Genomic DNA, 23,525 nt, shown 5'->3' with positions numbered 1-23,525 from the left:
AGGACATTTAAAATACCTGGAACCAGTCAAAATGGGTGCAAAAACAGGATGCCGAAATGGCAATATTTGCCACAGTGTAACACCACAGGTGGAGATTGGGAAGGATGGGTAGAGAAAGGGGTGGCCCATCTCGTATCACCACCTGAGGCAAAACAGGAAAGTGCCTCTCCACCCCACCCCACCCCATTCCCGCAAAAGCTCTACACACACACCACTGAAGCTTTCTTTACCTAGGTCAAATGGCAGTGCCCAAAAAGCAGCAATGTTAACAGGTTCTGGTAAGATCTCATGGAGCTCTTGTGAAATCTCACAAGATTTTTGTGAGATCTTGCCAGAAGCTGCTGACACTTCACTACCACCTCTTTAGGTTCTGCCACCTTAGGCAGCTGCCCCGTCCTGCCTCATAGGTGGACCAGCTCTGAGTGGAGGGATACCGCCACCCAATCCACACAGACAAGACACACAGAGCCCAGCAAAAAGTAAGGTTGGATTGGAGCCTAACTTGAGTAAGATATATTGATATTGTTGCCACCTAGTGCCCAAAAGACAAATCCCTTTGTTTATAAAAGTCAAGACTAAGAATGCTTGAGTTTAAGGTGTGTCCCCCACCCTCCAAAATGTGAGAGACATGAAGATAAAGAACAAAATTTAGCACAGTCATTACTTAACATTGCTGGCATGGACACAACATGAATGTGTTCACAAGTGGCCAAAGTTGCCAAAAACAGGAAATGCTCTTTGACATGAATAAGACAAAAGAAGGCCGGTTGTTCAGTTCATCCCTGTCTGAATTTTTTTAAGTCCAAAACTGTTAGTAGATGAACTCATTATTGGCACAGACAGGGTTATATGAAGCTATGTGTTCAGTAATCTGGAAAATGTTGTTTTATGGATCTGTCATGACATAAATTATGCTAATGTAGTATGAGTTTAAAGCACAATACTTAACAGAGCTTGAGAGAGAGAAATATTGGCTATGGGAAAGGCACTAAGCAGGCTGGAACACAGCCTGGGTTACAGTTCATTAATACATGGTGAAATAAACAATATATAGAAGGGGGAAAGAGTGGACTGTTTCCATGATTTGCACTAGATTTATTCCTGTGCCGCAATATGTACGTTAAAAAAGGTGCACGGGAATTTCTTGCTGAAAAATAATACTAGGAATTATTCTTCAAACCTGATTAACATCTCCCCCACACCTGATTTCTCACAAGACTGACACCAGCGCTAAACAAGTAATCAAAACAAATTTTAACTACTTGTTATAACAGTGGGTGAAAGTGGGTGTGGGTTACAAAAGTAGGCGAAGTTACCATCCTAGCTGAAAAGGAGTGAAGACAATGTGATCAGTTATGTTGCTGCGACTGCTAAAACTTGCAATGTGTGGTCCATTGTACAGTAGATATGGTACTACAATTAGTCTTGGGCCAACAAACTGCCTAGTGGTTTTCATAAACAGGCTAGATGAGAGGATGGAGGATGTTATTAAATCTCCAATGACAGCAATTTCAGAGATATTCCTATAAGTCAGCCATCATACACTATTAATTGGAGGACTATTAACCTTATGAGCTACCGTAGATTTGGGAGCCATAGGCACAAGAAACAGGGATGCAATGCGCTGAATATTCTCAGTAATACCAAGTGTATTAATTAATAACATAATATAATGGAAAGTTTAATAGTGCAAACTGGTTGCGCTGGGAAGATTTGTTACATGGGTTATAAATCTTCTATCTGTTTTATAATGTAAATTTCTTTGGGATGCCTCGTATGAAACAATTCATAAATTAACTTTAAAAAATGATAATCTTTAAAGCAAAAGCAAAACAGGCAGATGCTTAAAAGGCCTAAGTAGAGGTGTTTTTCTTAAAGACACAAACCAGTTCAATTTGTTTCTTTTCCATTAGTACTGGGGCTCTGAATATATCTGGATTGACTAGTATATATAGGATCCCATTTTCAACCTACGTTTGTAGAAGGGAAGCAACACCTGTGTAGTAAAGTACATATGTATATATATTTTAATCAGAAAGCGCCTAGAGCAAATGGTTTCAACATCTGTAAACCCTTCTCACATCTTGGGCTATGTATTTATTTACTATTATTATTTTGAAATATGGTTGGTTCTGCCATAAGTTCAGTCAGAGTTCATAAGGGCTTGATGTGCCTTTGGTAGAATTCTTTAGGGATAAAGTAGTTTTATTCTCATATCCGAAATTCCTGAACAAATTGGCATCTGAATTTGATCTAAGTGACTGCATCAACCTGCTTACATTTTCTCTTAGAACAAATATTTTAAAAAATAACAATCTAAAATCTTAATTCGCATATTTACCTAGAAACAGGCGTGACACTAACATCTGGAGTATTTGTAGCACATGTAGAATAATCCAGGAAGGTGAGAATTTCTTCTCAGAATATATTTAAGATGTTTAATGTCAGCGGATAAACTTTGGTGACTTAGCACCTGTCAGACTCTGGATGCAACCCCATTCTTGAGATATGCCGGCTGCAGGATGGGGGTATTATTATACAGCAGTCCCACTTCAAGATGTGCACAGTCCACCAGTAAAGATCTATAAGCATAATTTTGCAGATACATCAGCACAAGTCCAGGTTGGCATATTTGTATTGCTGATACAACTTGACCAGTGAAGGGGCGTCCCAAGCTGCGTGGAAATGGGACCATGATAGGAAGTTGTCAGGTCCTGTGCTTCCTCAGATCCTACCTCCAACACTGGCAAGTTATGGAGTAAGTCAAACTCCACTGACTGATCTTAATGGAGAGCAAAAACCACCATCTTCCAATTTACCCACTTTGCCACAATGAAGTAGAGAATCCAGACTACAGTAATTTGGCACCCTGTCATAGCATGCCAACACTAGTAAATAAATTATTGACAAGAAAACCATAACTCAGAAGACAGGGTGCAAATATTGTGAACCCTTAGAACACACAATGGATCAATTTGGTGGCAGGAATGATGGAGACAGAACATTTTGTATTAAAAAGGGAACTTTTTGTTCAACTAGGCCACAGAACACAAATGGGAAGACTTTACAATATGATTGATACTTCCTTTTCAGTTGAGAATAAACAATCCATGTTTTATCCTCATGTACATCTGATGTAAGAATTATGTTTATGAACTGGATGCCATGAGAGGTTGCAGGCACAGCTGCTCATAAACCCTGATAAATACTTAATTTAGCATAACACTAAAGGGAAAGGAAATATTTTTTATCTGTTCATTAGTCATCCGGCTACTGGGCTAGCCCTGCATAAGTTATACAGACCACATTTCAATTTCAATGTGGCGTATATTTTACTGCTTCCTTCTCACTTAGTTAAACTGGGAGGTGTGCGGCTGATAAGGTTTTTATGTACTCCTGCATTACCTTTTTCTTTCTTAACATCTCAAGATGTTGCAAAGCACAAGATGTTGCTGGCAATAACATTCAGGGTGAGCCTTGAGCTCAACAAATTTCACAGATCCACATGGTGCAATTTCTAGCTGTTGCCAAAAGGAAACGAATGCATTTGATTTGCAAATTTGAAAAGCTGTGTTTGTGTCAGCCTCACAGTTTCCACAGCACCAGCCTTAAACTGATAGCACATGTTGCAAAGGGAAGATTTATGGAACCCACCTAGTGAGCTCTGATCCTTCCACTCATCTAGTAGTACACGTGTATATCATAGAAGCATCCAGTTAACATCAGAAAAACTCATGAAATGAGAAATAATAATCAGTTTTGCAGCCTATTTTACATTAAACCAAAGAAAAAAGATATCCCTCTGCTCCTTCTCACCTGTAAAACCAGTGGTGCCTTTTCCCCAGTGCACAGAAGCTGCATGCACAGAAAAAGATATAAAGAATTAAGACCATGCATATACATGCTTGCACAGGTATGTATACATTCTGCACATATTTGTTCTACTGACCCTGTCACAACTTCCAAGGAGCCAGTGCCATCAAGAAGATCACAGAATGCAACCTTCAAGCTGACTTTAAAAGATAAAGGGTAAAGGGACCCTTGACCATTAGGTCCAGTTGTGGCCGACTCTGGGGTTGCGGCGCTCATCTCACTTTATTGGCCGAGGAAGCCAGTGTACAGCTTCCGGGTCATGTGGCCAGCATGACTAAGTCGCTTCTGGCAAACCAGAGCAGCGCATGGAAACGCTGTTTACCTTCCCACCGGAGTGGTACCTATTTATCTACTTGCACTTTGACGTGCTTTCGAACTGCTAGGTTGGCAGGAGCAGGGACCGAGCAACGGGAGCTCACCCCATCGCGGGGATTCAAACCACCGATGTTCTGATCGGCAAGTCCTAGGCTCTGTGGTTTAACCCACAGCGCCACCTGCGTCCCTAAGATGACTTTAAGACATGTTAATAACATATACAAAACAGTGTATTTTGGAAAGTTGTTTTTCTGTTTGCAGTGGATGTGGACATCTCTTAAAATATCTTAACCAAATTTTGAGGATGATGGTTCCTAAGATCAAGGAACAGGTTTTCATCGATTGTGGGCTGAACCATTAAAAACTGCAATTAGGCTGCTAGCTAATTGAAGTAACCCATGTACTGCTTCCGTGGAGCCAGTTTCTGGGTGCTTCAGTCCATGCTAGGCCCCTTCCATCTCACAGGGATAAAGAAAGGCGATAAAATATGTACAAAAACATTATTTACTTATTTGAAAATTATGGATCTCCTGTTGTTGATATGCAAGGCAATGAACAATTAAAGTCCAAAGACATGTATCATTATATACAATCACATAATTAAAAGAGAAACAAAGAAAAAAGAAAAAACACCCTAGTAGTGTTAAAGACAACATCCATTGGGGATGCAAAACCATATGGAGCAAATCAAATAAATAGGATAGACTTGGCCTGATGCCTAAAGAATAGCTGGAGAGGCAGTAGGTGGGTCTCCTTTGGGAAGGAGATTCATTATTATTATTATTATTATTATTATTATTATTATTATTATTATTATGGAGCACAGAAAGACAGACACAACCCCAGAGTTTTTCCTCTCTCTAGTAGCCGTCCACCAAATCTCTGAAGGTGAGGGCTTCCAGGAGAGGACATTTAATTTATTAATTTGTTTAACAAAATTTATACACTACTTGATTGTAATAATACCTCTAAGCAGGTTTACAGGAAATATTAAAATCACATTACAGTGGTACCTCGGGTTAAGTACTTAATTCGTTCCAGAGGTCCGTTCTTAACCTGAAACTGTTCTTAACCTGAAGCACCACTTTAGCCTATGGGGCCTCCTGCTGCCGCCAGGCTGCCGGAGCACGATTTCTGTTCTCATCCTGAAGCAAAGTTCTTAACCTGAAGCATTATTTCTGGGTTAGCGGAGTCTGTAACCTGAAGCGTATGTAACCTGAAGCATATGTAACTCGAGGTACCACTGCATTACTGTTAATATTAAAATTAACAGTAAAGACACCTCAACAACTACATGTCGAGATCCGATACGCCTGCCTCAGCAAAAATGTTCTTAGCAGGTGCCAAAGAAAAAGAAAAGAAAAGAGTATGGAGAAGGCGCCTGCCTGATGCCAACCGGCAGGGAGTTGCAAAGTGTAGCTTCTGCCACATGAAAAGATCTTGCAAATGCAGGAGGAGTATTATGCGGCACCTGTAACCGTGCCAGTTCTGCAGAGCGGCCAAGTGGGCTACCTCACACTATACTGAATTAATTGAAAGCACAGGAGGTCTGCAGGCATTGCAGAGTTAGACCAGGCCAAGAGGGTCATCTAATCCAACCCCTTGCAATGCACAAATCTTTTGACGAGGTGGTGGGGGGTCCTTCTATTCTTGAGTCCTGCTCAAGAAGGGCCCCTGGGGCCACGGGCTGGCTATTCCCTCAAGTTTCCTCACTCGCCTCTTTCCTGTCCCTCCTCACAGCGGCTGCTGCTATTGTCGCTGCCGGACCTTCCTCTCAGCCAACGGTGGCTGCTGCTTATGTGCCCACCCCCCAAACCCCGCCACTCTCTTTCTCTGCTCCCTCAGGCAGTTCGGCCCAGCGAGCGCGAGCGCGCCGACCAGTCAGCCAGCCGGCCCGCCAGTCGCCTCGTCCGTGCGCGCGCGCCTTCCCCGCGCGCTCGCGCCCCGCGACCGTCCGCTTCCCCTCTGTCCCCCAGCGCGCGCGCACGGCCACACACGCACGCACACGCTCTCTCGCTCTTCTCCCCGCTAGTCCCTCTTTTCGGTGACGTGAAGGGGCGCGCGGTGGCAGCACCTCCCCGCGCGCTGCTTAAAAATAAGAAGAAAAGAGGGAGCGAAACATGAGAGCCCTAGTGAGCTCCAGCTCCCGCCGGCAGCAGCAGAGGAGGCATCACCCCAGCCAGGCTGTCCTCGCTGAATTGCGGCCGCCTTTCTATGGAACGACCAGAAGGGACTTGCTGCTGCTGCTACTGCTGCCGCCACCACCGCCACGACCACCACCACCTCCTCCTCGTCTTCTCTTTCGCGCGCCAACGCGGGAGCCCTTCGCGCCGGCAATTTCGACGCCTCAGCCGCGCCAACTAAACCGGCCCTCGCGCAAACTTCCCCGCGCAAACAGCGCGGCACCTTTCACTCGCCGCCGCCGCCCCCCTTACACCACACGCGACGTGCGCTCTCCCCCCCTCTTTTTTTGGTCCCTCAGACATCACTCGCTCCCTCCTTGGAGGCCTCCCCCCCCCCATCATCTCTGTCTCTTTCTCTCTCCCCCCCTCCACCCCCGGATCTAAGGGGTTTCCCCCACACACACACACACACCACACGGAAAGCTCTCGCTCTTGGATTTGCCTTGGGATTTGCCAGCGAAGCTCGCGGAGGCATGGTCGCTCTGAAGATGCTCCCGCTCCAGCTGCTCTTGGTGGCCGTGGTCCTCTGCTTCTTCGAGGGGGAGGCCCGCTTTGGGGAGAGCGGGGGGGCCAAGAGGAGAAGGTGCCTGAACGGCAGCCCCCCCAGGCGCCTCAAGAAGCGAGACAGGAGGCTGATGCTGCTGGAGCCGCCCCTCGGAGCGGAACTCATGTGCCGGGGTTTCTACCCTCGCCTCTCCTGCTGCCCCAGGGCGGACAGCCAGGGCTCGCTACACGTGGAGAACAAGGTAAGGCGCGCGGCGGCGGGTGGGAGGGCTGCACACTCCGGGGCTCACCTGAGCAGCAGCAGGAGGAGGAGGAGGATTTTTTTTGGGGGGGGGGTCCTCCTGGTGATCTGGGAGGGTGGAAGGAGACTCCTTGGGGAGAACCAAGGAGAGGTGGACCTGTATCTATCTTGTCTCTCTCCTCTTCAGCAGGCTTGCAAAGGTGGTGAGAAGGCCAGCAGCTCTGGGGAGGTGTCAAATGTGGCCTGAGCTTGGGTGTTTCATCAGATGCACGAAGCAGTAGAGGAGAAAGTGTGGGAGGGGGGGTAGGTAGATATCTTCACCTGGACTGATTTCTGTTGGCCAAGGAGCCCATATCTTTTTCATCAACCCACATGTTATCCCAAACTCAGACTTAGCAAAGGAGAGAGGGCTGCAGTCCCAAACGGACTTTTGCCCGGGAATAAACTCCGTTGAACTTTCTTGCAAGTGAACTTCCATTGGCTCGCACTGTAAGCCCCATTAAGTATAGTTTGACTTAGTTTTGAGCATAAACGTGCAAGAAAGATAGCGCTACTCCTCTTGGATACTGGCACCATTGATACTGTTGTGCCCTTGTTTCCTTTCCGTCTCTTCTAGGATGGGGTGCTAATTTCAGGAGCACGGTGTGTGTGTGTGTGTGTGTGTGTGTTGGTTCCTGCAGGTTTCTGTTGTACCTCAAGCACAACAGTCCTTGGAAAACGTCTTACAAGGTTTTGGATGGTCGCTGATGCTGGGTCTTCAGAGAGTGGCGATGTCAAAATCTGGACGCAGGGCAGATAGTTTGTACAAAAAACCCCCAAACCTTGACCGCAGGTTAACAATCTAGGATAACAACTTATTGGGGGGGCGGTAAAATTGGGAAATTTTGTGTACTACTGTATAGTGAAGGGGTGCTGTAGCCCCTGGAAGCCCCAATTGTCAGGTGGTCCCATCTAGAAGAGAGCAGAAAGAAGCTGAGTTAGAAAACAGGTAGACTTTCGTCCCGGTCTGGATGAGACATGGGACCGGATTGGGGGGGGCAGAGATGCTGCCAATAAAGTGTGGAGGGTTTTCTTGGAGTCAATCAACGTTCCCTGGCAGCCGTGGGACTGTAAATTAAGGTGGCGGTGGTTTCCCCGTTTATTTTTTCTGAGGGTAGAAAAGTGTGTACGATTCTCTCCACATGTTTGGTCAGGAAACTTCGGGTAGCAGATGGTGATTGGGAGAGCAGATGATGCCAGGACGCTGCAAACTTTTTACGAGCTCTTCCACCGATTAGGTCGGTCCCTTGCTCTGGAGAGAGAAAAGGGGAGGGGGGGGAGAGGATTCCCTGAAGTTGTTCTTCGACAAACTGGAGCGGTTGCAAATGGATCTTTCTCAAACGGGATAAAAGGAGGGTATCTACTGGATTGTGTGTGTGGAAAGAGAGAGAGAATTTGCTTTTTTTGCAGCATGACAGTTTTAACGTCATTAGACTTGATGGCATTTTGAGGATAAATGAAAAATCCTAGGCATCCTGGAATAAGAAGGGCGCCTGTTCAGGGGTCTGCTGTTCTTCAGCGTTCCAGCGTGTTGGTGTTCTCTAAGTTTTTCAGGCTATTGTTTCTATCAGAAGGGCAGTGTAATGCTGGATCTAGGGAGGGAAACGTGATGAATAAATGTCATTGAGAATCACTGCACGTGAAATAAACAATCAGGTGTCTTTCTCACTGCCCCCTCTTTCCCCCTGCTCCCCCTTCCAGCTTTTAGGTTTAATTAAGAATTCCTCCGTTACAACACTGCAGTTGTCAAGGTCTGAGAGCGTCTTGGAAAACTTGTGTTTCAGTCTTTCTGGCCCAAGCATAATAAAAAAAAAAATACCCAGCCTGAATCGAATTTTTATGCTCAGTTCACGGTAGATTTCACTCCATTCTCATGTAAACAGCTTCTACGAATCAACATATGTGTCTGGGTGGTATCTCTCACTTTGTTTTGTAACAAAAAGCCATATTGCATCATTTAATTTGCTCAAGTCATGCAAATAGGGAAAAAATCAATAGGACAAAAAGGGGTCGACTTATCCTCCTCCCCACTAAACTGCTGCCCACACACAGAGTCCTGTTGCTTATGGCAAAAGAATAACAACAACACCATTGTATTTGTTGGTTGGTTCGCTAATGGGTGAAACTGGAGAACATCATTCTCCTTCAGTCCCCAGCTCTGTCCAAATGCTCATGCCTTTTGAGAGAGCATTTGTCCTATCGCCTCTGTTCCCAGATGAGCGAGAGCTGTCTTTGCTGCAGGGATTTCAGCAAAGGAAACTCTATTCTTACCAGATGCAGCAGGAGTTTGGTTGAATATTTTCTCCGCATGTTTGGCCAGAGGTAGTGTCAGCAAAGCTCCTGTGTGGTAATCACATTAAACTACACACTAACTACATTCAGATAACCTCCTAAAGTCTCTAACTGAAACCCACAAATGCCAGAGTCAAGCGTGGAGGGGGGGTGTCCTTAGTTTATCCTGTTAGTAACATCTAGAAATGAGCAGCAGCATCTGCTGGATGGACTCTCTGAAATCTCCCTGTAATAAATAAGCTCTCTGTGGTGGATTAAAGGTGAGACAGACTTTACACAATAGTTGCATTTCTACCCAGCTACAGAACTTGATTTCTTAGAACTCTTTCTTTTGTGGCTGGTGACATCTAAAAACACTTTTAACTGGAAGGACATGATTTAATGTACATCTCAACCCATCATTTCAGGCTATGTCATATCCATATATATCATATCATTCATTTAAACAAAACTTGGCAATAAACATTTTTGCACGTCTGTGTACCAGATGGACAAAAATATGCATTTTTTTCCATTTTCATGTGCAGTGCAAGCCTATTCATGCTTACTCAGAATCAAGTCCCATTGATTTCAATGGGATTTACTCTCAGGTAAGTGTGCTTTGGAAAGTTTGCCACTTCTGATTCACGTGACACATAATGGATGACTTTCCATGCAAAATGTGTCTAGTAGATTTAGTGATAGCAGACTCTGAACAGGGTTCTCTGGAAATGCTCCAGGAAGTACGTCCCTATGGCTGTGCTGTGACACTGCACTTATGATATACCCACCCACAGACAAGGGTACGCCTGATAAGAAAGAAGTGTTTCAGCAGTTTTTAAAAGTAATGAAGCACACTCAGCAGTCATTTCTAATCACAAAAAGCCTCTTGGTTTAAGACTATATTTGTCAACCCTCTGGTAATTTAATGATCAAATTATTGATCTGTATTTCTAATGAAATGCTGCCAGCCTCTTAAGTAGTGCGAAGCTGCAACAGAAAATGCACAGACACATGAAATTACAGTCTCCCTTTATCATCTTTATTTTGTTTTTGTGTGCATGATGTCATTGACATTTTATCCCTACCTTCTAGTGCTCTGGATTATTCTCCATTTACCATTTGATTTTCTAAATTCATAAGCAAATAATGACATATTAAAGTTATGTACATTGTTGTTGTTGTTTTTTAAGTTTTCTTACAGGCTGTCAAACACAGTGATCTTCTCTACCTTAGTTGGTTTCGCAGCCAAGGCTGTCAGGGAATGGGTGAAAAGTAATTGTTTTCAAGTGTGCCCTTTTACAATCATTTGTTTGCTCTGGCTCTTTCTTCAACAAAAGCTATTGTTGAACACATCCAACTAAACAAATAACTCATCTTGGGGTCCCTGTAACAGCTGTCTTGGTACAATGATCTATTTACATATTGTCCTAAAATTGAAACTGAACTCCTTAATGACATAATCTAGTACTATAGTACCAAATGAAGCATATGCTGAAACTAGCAGCTGAACCATCTTGAAAGCATTCTGTTCGCAGGAATAATTACTTGTATACCAAATACTGCTTCATATTAACACCAGAACTGAATGCTATGGTTTTTCTGCTGACTTGCCTCCTTGCACCCATGTGAAATGGTACAAGTTGTGTTGGGCAGATTCTCTTGTAAAATCAGAAGAAATTATGCTCCTATATCAGAAGAAATTATGCTCCCTTTCACCTTTAGCTTAATAGTGCCAACCCAACTTTGTAAACTACAAGTCCCTGCATATTTATCTCACCTGTCTTCTCTTGGCTTCAGCTTCCTGGGTAGAGATTAAAGGATGAGTTAACATATGTTATGAATCAGTCAGTAGGCATAATAATTAGTAAGCATACTGTAAGCTTAAGCCACTATAATTTCATGGTTCTACATATGGCTTTTGGAAACAGCAAACTAATTTGAGTATAACAAATCTGATTTTTTTTTAAAAAAAGTATGCTCATTTTTAAAGATACATTTTACATTTTGGGAGAGGGGCACATTTATTCAGATTAATCCACATTTGCCATGCCCATGACAGATTTGCCAGTGAGTGAAACAGGGTCTGTAGGAACTGATGGATGCAGAAAGTCCCAGTCCCTGACATCATCAGTTAACAGGATCTCAGGTAACTGATCTGTAATCTGAGAAGGAATCATAGCTCAGTGGTAGAACACCTGCTTGGCATGCAGAGGGTCCTAGTCAAAAGAATTAGGTAACAGATTATGTGAATGGCCTCAGGCTAAGAGCAGCTTGCCACTCAAGAGTAGGCAGTATTGGGTTGGCATAAAGCTGAGTTGGTATAAGCCTATTTACTGTGTACCAGAACTCATATATTGCAAAGTAGACTAAGTCTGCAATACGAGAGCAGTATGAAGTAACATACCACACAGAGACAAGATCAAGTAGGGCATGTTCACTTAGAGACTTCCTCACACCCCATTAGGCCTGTTTCTCTGGGCACACCTTTGATGTTGTGTGTGTGTGTGTGTGTGTGTGTGTGTGTGTGTGTGTGTGTGTGCCACCATAGGTGAGGGAAGACCCTGTGTGAGTGTGTCCTTAATGTGTATTTCATAGGGCCAATCCAACCATAAAGGCAAACTAGACAAATCTGGAGTGTCAAATTCCAGGGGTGCCCACTACAGAGCTGCTTCCTGTGCTTTTGGAGAAGGCAAACAGGGGCAGCTTAGCAGCTCAAGGCCTGTGAGAGAGGAATCCCAGTGTCCCAAGAGCCTTAAATACTGTAGTAAAAAGGAAAGAAAGTAATGTAGTGAGAGATATTTAAAAAGAGGACACAAAAATTACATCCTAGTCAGCTTTTGTTCATTTTATGTGCAGTACAGTAGTCCGAATTTTTGCAGGACGCAGCAGCTGCAACTACCAAGTTGCTTGTGGGCATTCCTTGCCCAACCGCTGCTCTGTAGCTGCTCTGCTTCTCCTCTCTCTCATGCCCAACAATGTTGGCCTTCCACTGTCAGCTGTGCGGAAGTCCATCCCTTGCTGCTTTGGGTGGAAGCCCTGCCTGGGCTTGAGTTCTGGGAGCTGGGAGTGCAAGAGCTGGGCAGATGTGGGTGGCACCACTTTGGGGAGGACTCAAGGGCAAGGGCCACCACCAGTAGATATTAATCTACTGAATGAGGGGCTTTATGTGGGCCTTTATTCTGTGACATTGGCTGTTTTGCCCAGTTAAAATTTAAAAGCACAGTCTGGGGTCTTATTTTCCTTTTGAGTCTTGGGTTGATGATTTTTGATAAGTGTCTGCAGTAGGATCAGTTGGGGAGAGCTCAGCAGGCCCCAGTTGCAATGACGAAGTATGGTATGAGAGAAGGGTCATGCCAAGTAAGGGGGACTTGACACAGAGAGTTGGTGGCTGTGCCAGCTTCTTCTCTTGCCAGAGTAATTGTGGTTGTTATTATCAGCCAGCCCTCAGATGCTACTATTAAGTACCAGGTCAGTTTTAAATACAGTGGTACCTCAGGTTATAGATGCTTCAGGTTACAGACTCTGCTAACCCAGAAATATTACCTCAGGTTAAGAACTTTGCTTCAGGATGAGAACAGAAATTGTGCTCCAGCAGCGCAGTGGCAGCAGGAGGCCCCATTAGCGAAAGTGGTGCTTCAGGTTAAGAACAGTTTCAGGTTAGGAACGGACCTCCGGAACAAATTAAGTACCACTGTAAAATCTCCCTCATTCACAATTTGTGAATGGTGAAGCTGACCTGGCTTGTATTACCAGTACTTGCTGAGTTTAACTGATCTTACCCACCTTTCCCTACCTGAGTACTTGGTACAGTGTCAGGGCAAACTTGGGGGTCAGGGAAGAGGGGTTGCTGTGACAGTAGAAATTGGATCTCTCTCTCTCTCCAGGCTTCCTGTTTTCTTGAGTGGGAATCTAGTGTGTCTGTGCCTTTTATTGGGCAATTGGAACAGATTAGGGATTCTTCTAGTTTAATAATAATAATAATAATTTATTTATTTATACCCTGCCCATCTGGCTGGGCTTTACCATCCAGGTTGCCGCCCAGCAGTCTTTCTGCCTGAGCTAACAGAAGCGGTCTTGGAAGTAGTGTTGTCCCACCCCGGGCTGTTGATCCTGGGGGACTTCAACATTCATGTTGAGGCCACTAAATCTTGGGTGCCTCTGAACTTCTATGGTCACAATAATAACCATGGGGTGCTATCAGCCTAATGCATATGGCAGACCACACTCTGGATCTGTCCACCAGCTGGGAAGAGGGTGATCTGAAAGTGGGGGGGGGGGGTTTAACTTCAGTTGCTTGTCATAGTCTTATAATTTTCTGTTCAGATTTAGGTATTCAGCTGCTTTCTCCCTCTTTAGCAGCTGGAGACCTATTAGAATTGTCTGCCGTTTGGAGGCTGATGGATCCAATTGGGTTCCAGGCTACTCTGGGAGATACTGCTGTCAAAATCCTGGTTAACCTGTGGACTAGGTGGATGATGTGAACTATGGGTGCCCTTGAGCACCCTTGTCCTGTTTGGTAGAGCCAAATTGACTTCTTGGTATCACCAGAGCTTAGAGCAATGAAACAGCTTGAGTACACGTAGAAGAAAAATCCAGATGAATGCAACTGAACGCTAGTGAGTGTTCATTATTGAGTCTCTTCAATAGCAGTGAATATAATGAAGAAGCACTTTGCTGCCTCCATTGCATCCTCACTATGTCACACAACAGAGCTTTTTGGGTAGTATGGAGCCTTTTATACTCGGCCCAAAGGAGGTGGATGAACCAATGTGACTCATTGTGACTTTTGTAAAGCATTTTGGGGATAAAATCCCTTGTATCCAAGTAAGGTAAAGTATCCCTGCATGGTTAAATCTAGTCAAATTCAACATGGGGTGCAGCATTCTTCTCCACTTTCAGGCTAAGGGAGCCAGCGTTTGTCCACAGACAGCTTTCTGGGTCACAAAACACCGTGACAAACGCCAGAGCACACAGAAACACTGTTTACCTTCCTGCCACAGCAGTACCTATTTATCTACTTGCTCTGGTATGCTTTCAAACTGCTAGGTTGGCAGGAGCTGGGACAAAGCAGGAGCTCACTCCCATCACGTGGATTCAAACTGCCAACCTTATGACCGGCAAGCCCAAGAAGCTTCGTGGTTCAGACCACAGCGCCAACCATGTCCCTGTCCCTTGTAACCACCATGCCTTTCACTGCAGCAGGAGACTCTCAACAGATATCCAGAACGCTATCATGTCCTGTTTTGTTAAGTTGATATGGCTTGAGAATATGGACAAAATTGTTGGATCTGCATAGGTGACCACATTTGCTCTTGACCCTTGCCCTTCATGGCTAATGAAAACTAAGTAAAGAGTGGGTGGCTAGCTCAGCCAGGGAGGTGATTAACATCTCTGCGTAGAAGGGAGTTATCCCTAACTGCTTAAAGGAAGACATTAGACTTAAGAAATGCTCCCAGGATTCAGAGAATTTAAACAACTATTGACTGACTGCTACTGTCCCCTTCTTGAGCAACATTGAGTAAGTTGCTGCTAACCAGATCCAGGCTCTATTGGATGAGACTGATTGTATGGATCCATTTCAATTGGAGTTTAGGCCTGGCTTTAGCATGCAAACTGCCTTGGTTGCCCTGTATGTTGAGAGACAGGCAGAGTATGACGCTATTGATTCTCCTTGATATCCCAGAGACGTTTGATATCATTGTCCATAGTATCCTTCTGGAGCATTTGTCTGAGTTGGAAGTGGGTGGTACCACTTTACAGTGGTTTCAGTCCTACGTGGATGGTCATCTTCAGAGACTGGTGCTTGGGGATGTTGTTTAACCCCATGGTCCTTCCTATGAGGGGTACTGCAGTGGTCAATTTAATTTAAGGTGCTATTGTGGCACCTTAATGACTAACAGATCTGTTACAGCACAATTTTCCATGGGCTACAGCCCACTTCATCAGATTGATCAGATTTCCTTTGAAGCAAAATATTTTAGTGCATTGTATGTGGTAATTGTCTTACCAAAGTTAGGATGTCTGTGTTATTAACAACTGCTTTGTGAATTACCACCCTTCATTATGTAATTATCACTGTCTTTATTCTTTTTCTGAATTTCATTTCCCTGTTTACAGTATCCTCTCCCTGTGTATGTATATACCTGCAAATTCAGGCACCTGATAAAGTGGACTGTAATCTACAAAAGTTTATGCCATAATAAATTTGTTAGCCTCTAAGGTACCACAATGCTCTTTGTTGTTTTTTAAACAACAGTGTTTTTACTTGTCTGCAGAAATCAGAAGGGAGGCTGTTAGAATTACCCTAGGAGGGGAGTTCCATGAGAATTAGCTCAGAGCTTGAATATTCTAGTGAATTACCTCCAACAGCTGCTTAAATCTTGCAGCTGCCTAGAAGAAAACACAGCAGTTACCTCTTGGTAAAACTTGAGCTATGCACAGCCCATCAGGAAACTATGTGTAATGTTAATTTTATAATTTATTAATCATATTCTACACATACATACACATCCTAACATGATGTACAAAATGCAATAAAACACAGCCAAAAACAACACAGTAAATAACTGGATATAAATCTAAAAGTTTATATCTACATAAGTAGAGACCCATGGCAGAGGCATTTTCATCCAAGCTGGGAAAGTTTATCGGATAAACAAATTCAGTTGTCTGCAAATGCAGATAATGAGTGCCTCATCTTGAGAGGAACACTGTTCCACAGAATAGGGGAGCCACACACAAAAACCCCTGTTCTGACTTACTGTGGAAAAGGCTTCTAAGATCGTTGGAACTTGAAAGAGAATCTCTCCCACAGACTGCAATGATCTACTGGGTATATAAGGGATAAGGCAATCTCTCAATTAATGAGTAATAAGTTGTCCATCTTTTGAGTTTTATTTGTGGACTTCTTTTGCCTGGCCTAGTCTGATGCATTTTTCTTTTCTCTGTGGTCAAACTAACATAAAAAAATCTGTACCACTTCATCTCAGCATACTATGTGTCTTTCTCCTGGTTATGGCTTCCTGCTGGACTCAGACAGTTTTAGCTTCCTTTTTCCAAGCTGCGGCTTCTTTTCAGGCCTGGTGACATCAGGTGATGCATTCAGGCAGTTACCAACAACTCAGTGCTACCTTCTCCTCATCATGCTCTTTATCCCTTATCTGTGGTGCTTCCATCACTTCCAGTTCCTTCATTGGCAGTGGTGCCACCTCCACCTCCATGGAAGATGTAGCAGTCATTTGTCCCAGGAAAAGAAGTTGTGTACTGTGCTGCTGAATTGGAAGTGCAGAAAGCTTCCATTTGGACATACCCTTTAAGACCTTAAGAATGAAGGGCCATCTTCGCTTTGAGATGCCAAAATCTAGTCCTGAGACAGTTGCCACACTGGGGGATTTAAACAATTACTGTAACAGTGTATAATAGAGCTAAAGGAGAGTACTGTACAATTTTCTGAATTGTCAGTGCTTCACAAGTGTAGGCTATCTTGAAAAATATGCTTGCAAGTGGTTTAAAATGTCATATGGTTAAATTTAGGTGGGGTTTTTTGCTAAGACAGTTCCAGTGAATTGAGTGCATTTCACTGGCACAAGTGTAATGAAACCACTGACAGATCACTTAGCACGATGAAACACTCTCTCTGATCTAATTTGACTCTAAGTTTTATGTGATTGCCACCAAGCCAATAAATGTGATGACTCCAAACTTTTTTACTGTACTGTGGTGTCTCAGAAGAGCCATGATACAATATACACTAATTATGGGCTGACTCCAAATTGAATTAAGTAATAGAGCTGGATTTGGCATAGAAAATGTTTAATTCAAGCAGAATGAATGGAGCAATGTAGCGAAAAATTACTGCACTCTTTCCAAAAGAACTGCTCAGTATGACGTTACAGAGACTGAAACACCACATATCCCACATACTCCATGGTCTGAATAACATTGTTAAGTGTTGAATATCAAATTGATTCTAGGTTGTAAAATCTCCCAGAATGCAGAATGTGGCTGGGACATTATCCATATTATATCTTTAAAAATCTGAAAAAAATATTAAAAGACATCCATATGCATGCTGAAATAAATATTACATTTGACTTTCAGGTAATAAGTTACAAATAAATGGGAACATGTAAGGAGTGAAATATTGTCATGTTTTTTTTTATGTATAAATGCAGTTGCTTTTTGACTGTAGGGCTTTTCAATGCAAAAGGGTTTACTGGCCAATTTCTATATTCTTGGGGGAGTCATAATATTCTCCAGATAGTGGCCTACAGGTGGAAAATCTCTCTTATGAGGGATGGGGTCATTTAATAAAGTTGGTGTCATCTAGGAGGAAGGATTTCCCTGTTATGGCACACACAAAATCCAAAGAGTGTTGGAACATTAAAGTCTGGAATCACATTCATGCGCGCTCTCTCTCTCTCTCTCTCTCTCTCTCTCTCTCACACACACACACACACACACACACACAAACACAAACACACAAAAACACAAAGAAAGACCTTTTGATAACTCTTTTCATTTCAAATGCAACTGCTGGCAATATTTTACAATCCACTTTTAGAAAAATCTGTTGACTAGATTAATATATTTTAGCATAGACTGAGGGCTTCCTGTTGACCATCCCTGGTATGGAGTGTGCCATGTAAGTATATCACAGAGGACTGTCATGCATGGGAGAGGGAAGGAAGGGAGAGAGGATTTAGATGACCATAGAAAGGTGAAAATAAACTAAATTGTTCACCAGTTTGTATTGAAAACTAAACTGGAGGAAAATTATGTTTCCATATTTGAAACATTATGAGCCCCCAAGTTTCATACTGACAAGACAGGAAATATGAGATTTGGTGACATCACTATTCCAAACAATCTAAACCATATAAACCAACAGCTGTTGTACCTATCAGAAGCGCAGTAGCCAGCTACCACTACCACCTTCATGAGCTTCTCTGTTTAGTATCCCCACGTTGATCAGATTGGAATGAAAACCAAAGCAGGATGTGGCCAGTTCTATGGTTGTGTTGCTGGCAAAAGGGAAAGTTTAGTCATTAAGCCTAAGGTTCTCTATTTCTATTCAACTATGAATTTAATTATGACAAGTTTCAGTGACTGTTCATTATACATTGTGCATTCATTCAGATAGTGTTCCAAATGTTAAAAGCAAAAATACTCATATTTTTGTTGATGAATGTGGTTTCTACTGTGCTGTAGATCAACTTCATAAGATGATATGGGGCCAGTGATAATTAAGCAATCCCATTCTAGAGCTGGCAATGAGTTGGCTTTTGACTAAACCGATTGGCTTTCAGGGCTGCAGAAAAACTGCACAGACTCGTGCTAAAAATACTGGTGAATTATGAGTGCTCGGTTGCTTGGACTTATGTGTGTTTGCCTGTGACATTGCTGCTTTTACATGTATTCCTGTATAACTGCCCTGCTTAAACTGGCATCAGATATTTGCATTAGTTCACAGGCCTTTTTGCAGAAGGCGGGAAAGCTTATATTTCTCTGGTTTGTGGCTTGCAGATCTTTTCAGTTACCAACAACACAGAATGTGTGAAGATGCTGCAGGAAATCAAATGTGCACACTGTTCGCCGAATGCTCAGAATCTGTTCCACTCAACTGAGAAGGAGGCATTGGGAAGAGAACTAGTCCTTCCTTTCCTGTGCAAGGATTATTGTAAAGAATTCTATTACACTTGCAGAGGTCACATACCAGGTAAATCAACATTGTAAATAGTAACGTATTATAATTGTGTATACCCTTTATTGCTAACACATTGTGCAAAGCATCCTATGTGTATCCTAATGTGTTTTATTCAGAAAATACTGTTCAGGGGTCTTACAATTTGATCTAGATAATCAGATCATCTACAGTTAAGTGTTTCTTTTCTTAAAATTCATTATGTTAACTTGGCATAGTGTACAGTTTGTCCTGTTCTCCCCATGGGACACTAAGCCATAACTCCTGGGCACTGCCCTTTATCCAGTTGCTTAGTCTCAAGGCAACAGGATCTAGGCAACAGGTAAATCAGGATTGAGCACAGGCTCTGCAGGACCTGGGAGAGCTCCCAGTGGGTGTTCCCAGAGAAAGCAGAGACCAGCACCTAACTGACAACTTGCTTCTGGCTTGAAGCATCACACCTGTGTGCAAATGAACAGCCTCAGAATGTGCATTATTATTTCCTCTTCTGAGGATCTCTCATGGAGAAGAGGCCTGTTTTATACCTTTCGCTGGAGTGTTGTGTGTCAGAAAAGTGGAACTAAATCTGAAAGTATTCTCCTGCTTCTGCAAATACTATAAAAGGGTCACTGCTTAATGTTTTGCATGCAAAAGGTTCCAGGTTCAATCTTCTGGTAGGGCAGGGAAAGACTCCTGACTGAAACCCTGAGGAGCTGTCACTACTTAGTGCAGACCGTACTGAGCTGAATGGGCCAGAGATCTGACTCATTATAAGACATCTTCCTATATTCTTGTGCACAAGCAGAAGAATGGGAACTGCTATCGAACCTAACCAACTACAGCACTGTTTACAAAATAGCATTAGTGGGTTTTTTATTTTTTACTCATGGTTCTTTCGATTCAACCCTATAATTTGGATTCAAAGTGGAGTTATCATCATCATCATCATCATCACAATATTTATTATTTTGTATAGCACTTAAAATAAACTAAGCATTTAGTTGCAATTGAAAGCTGCCCAAAGACATTCAGCCTAAATATTGACAAGCCATTGGGGAAGGGGACATAGAAAAAATATGCAAAATGTGGAAATGGTATATGGGAGAAACTGTTGATGTAAGTTTAATATTATTATCACACTTTAAAAAATTGTAAAAAAACAAACAACAACAAAAACACACCCAGAAAAGCAGTAAGGGAGGAAGACCAATAAAAAAGGTTGGGTTTTCAGGAATGTTTCAAACGAAGTCACAGAGGAAAATAATCCCAGCCATAGGGGGAAATGGAAGACCAGGGAAAACCCCTCAGTCCAAATAGAGGATCAAAGGAAAGGCAAGCAAAGAAACAGGAGAGTGCCAGGTATCAATAAAGGAAGCTGATGTCCTGTCCTCTTTGAAGCACTGTGCTAAAAGGGCCATATCAGAGGTCACAGGCAGCCTCAGGTGGAATAGTGGGTGTTAAATCATCAGCGAGGAGCCCCCAAATGCCTGATGCCTCAGAAATGTTCACAAGAAATATTCACTTGAAATATTGAAATACAAATATGGACTCAGAAGACTACATGAGATGTCTACTTCATTTTTTAGAAAGTTTGTTGTCCTTTTAAGAAAGCTGATTTTGTTGTAATAGAAGTTAAACATATCTAGAGGACTAAAGCAAACCTTCAACATATTTGTAGGATTTGGACCAGTTCCATGGTGTTGCTAAACACATTGGGCAAAATAGTGATGTTTGATAAACATACAGTATGAGACCACAGCATAGTAAATGTTATTCTTAATGTATTATGTAATAGAGAAGAGAATCTAGGCCATGAGATCTATGGTGACCATACATGGGACACAATCCAGATAAATTTGCATTGTGCTTAAGTCATTTGACACCAATGGGTTTTAGGAACACTCAACTTTCTCTGGATTGTCCCTGTAGTCTACTATCACCTTTCTCTGTACTATCAAAATGTTTTGCAGGGGGTGTCTTATCCTCCAGCTGCTCCAACTTTAACCTAATTATCATAAATTATTCTGCTTTTTTTGTTTACAATAGCATATATGCTACTGTCTCCTAGCAAAGGATTATGAGCACAGTGCAGCCAAAGACAGACACTTTTAATTCCCACTGATTGTTCCACAGTGCTTAAATGCCTTCCATTTAAATTTATGAGAATTAATTTGCCTGCCTGGGCCACAGACACTACTTGTTGCTTTTTAAAATGTTTCCGTCTATCTCTATCAACAAAATGAACTGTGTCCTGCTCTCTGATATTGTACCACCTTTTGAAATACAAAGTTGTGACTATATACGGTAATTGCAAAGCTGTTTTTCCTTGCATTATCTCTTTCCGTGTTTACCTTAAAAGTGCAAATTATGTTGTTGTATAAGAAAGCTGAGGCAGTAAGACTCTTAATGCCATGGTTTGGCACTAATGTGCACAAACAGAACTGTGTAAAACTGAGTCTCAGCCTTGTGTTCTCCATCCTTCCTCTGAGGATTCTTAAGTGACTTCCTCTTAGATCCAAAAGCAATGAATATATTTTGCTCAAATCATAGTTTGCTCTTAAACTAGGATCAAACTGTGGTTTGGGATCTTGGTTTAAGAGCAAACTGTCATTGGAGCAAACCATAGTACACTGCACTTGGACACAATGGGAAACTATGGTTTGTTGACAAACAGGAAATCAACTTTAAAATCCTTAGCACATGAGGGAGGATAGCTCAAGCTTGATTCTTGACTCTCCTTAGCTCTGCTCATCTATCTATAGCCAAACTATGGTTTGGTATTTCATCTGCATGCAATCACTGTCATGTGAAGAGTAGAAGAAATTAGCGGGTGCAACTCTATCACACCTTAAGTTGCATAATAATTTCATAATTATTTATGAAATTTGTGCAGCTTTTTAAAAAAGTTGCATAAATAATAAGAGTTAAAACAAGGCGTAGGCGAATGTGAAGCACTTTTGGAAAAAAGGCTTTTCAAAAGAATATTTGTGTACAGTGTTCTTGATTTCTTTTAACTCTCAGGGACGCAGAACATTTTTGTAGTGTTCTTTGACTTGAGAAAACATTTTGAAAAGGCTTGATTTTCCCCTTTGGTGTGGTTTAACATGTATCTAAACTCATTCAAATATGAAAATATTATTATTGTCTTTGTAAACTACAGAGACGTTTCTAAGACTTTCCTAAACCAGCTGTTCTTCGCTCTTTATTGCATTCCCCAAAGCAAAGCAGAATAGATCAGAGTTGCCAAGACTGCCTGCTGAGCAGCGATAACAGATTAGATTAAATGTTTGGCTCATGCTGGAGGCCACTAAGAAGAATTTCTTTTTATTTTTATTTATTTTTAATACTATTTAAATAAAAATAATAATTATCACATATGAGAAGCACATCCTGCTAAACTTTAACATTGTGTGTGTGTGTGTGTGTGTGTGTGTGTGTGTGTGTGTGTGTGTACAAAAGTCATTGTTTTTGAGGAAAAATTTCTTTCACGCTATGAAAAGAATAAGATGCTAAATGCTAAAGGAAGTGGAGAGAGAGCGATCTGAGCTGCACAGGAGCTGGAGTCGAAAGAGCCTCACTCCCTAGATCAACATATGTGGTGACGAATGACAAATTTATTTTCCTACAGAGCTTGTGTATATGTAAAACTGCTGAAGTGCATCAAGATGTCAAGTGCTTTTTGTGACCACCCAGGTTGCCTTGAAAGATAACCAGATGAAAACATAACTTTTAAGCACTGGGCTTTGGAGGAAATGGCTTACATGCTGTAGCATCAGCTAGAGTAGGATTTTTTCCTACATCAATCAGATGCTAATAATCATTATAAAGACTTGTTCTGAAAGTGGGCCGCAAGGACAATAAATAAATAAAAAAATACACCCATGTCCAACCAAGTTAACTGATTTGTTTGGCAGAGTGATCATTCAATGGTTCCTGAAAGTGGTGTGCTGAGCTTTGGTTTCTGTTTCTGGGACAAATAACTGATGGCTCAATTCTATAGTTCTGTGATATTAAAACCAAGGAGGGGAGCAATTTTTAACAGAAAACACATACAGATTTCAGTTTATTTGATCTTTGCATCTCTTTCTAAGATCTGTAACAATTGCCAGAGGAGTAGTCTTCTTCAGCAAAAACAACAAGAGTAACAAATTGATTATGGCATAAACTTCAATTGCCTTAAGGCAGCAAACCTAACCATGTCTACTCACAAGTAAGTCCTATTGAATTCCTGGGGCTTTTTACCATGTAAGGTTAGGATTGCAACCTAAAATCTCTAGTGAGCAAAAGCTTAGGCCTGTTCACCTTAAGCTGTCATAGGACTCCTTGGTGTTGCTTCCTAACAGCTGAATCCATAAGAAATATGTATAAAGAATTTTTTTAGTACCTGGCTTTATTCAGCTGACATTTATTGCTT

The 23,525-nt window shown here is 42.3% G+C and overlaps 1 protein-coding gene across 3 annotated transcripts in view; it reads left to right on the top strand.

Moving 5' to 3' along the window:
- The first annotated feature begins 6,732 nt into the window (after positions 1 to 6,732).
- HHIP (hedgehog interacting protein) overlaps positions 6,733 to 23,525 on the top strand; it is a 71,476-nt gene continuing 54,683 nt past the window's right edge. For 2 of the 3 annotated variants that reach the window (XM_081208387.1, XM_081208386.1), the window contains exons 1-2: positions 6,733 to 7,117; positions 18,955 to 19,147. In XM_081208387.1, the coding sequence (XP_081064513.1) occupies positions 6,845 to 7,117; positions 18,955 to 19,147 (466 nt within the window). In that variant the 5' untranslated portion in view covers positions 6,733 to 6,844. The remainder of the gene's footprint in view (positions 7,118 to 18,954; positions 19,148 to 23,525) is intronic. The other variant, XM_081208388.1, reaches the window with a different exon arrangement.

The sequence above is a fragment of the Podarcis bocagei genome (genome assembly GCF_964188305.1).
Source record: "Podarcis bocagei genome assembly, chromosome: 9".
NCBI lineage: Eukaryota > Metazoa > Chordata > Lepidosauria > Squamata > Lacertidae > Podarcis > Podarcis bocagei.
This window is presented reverse-complemented; position numbering and strand designations above follow the sequence as displayed.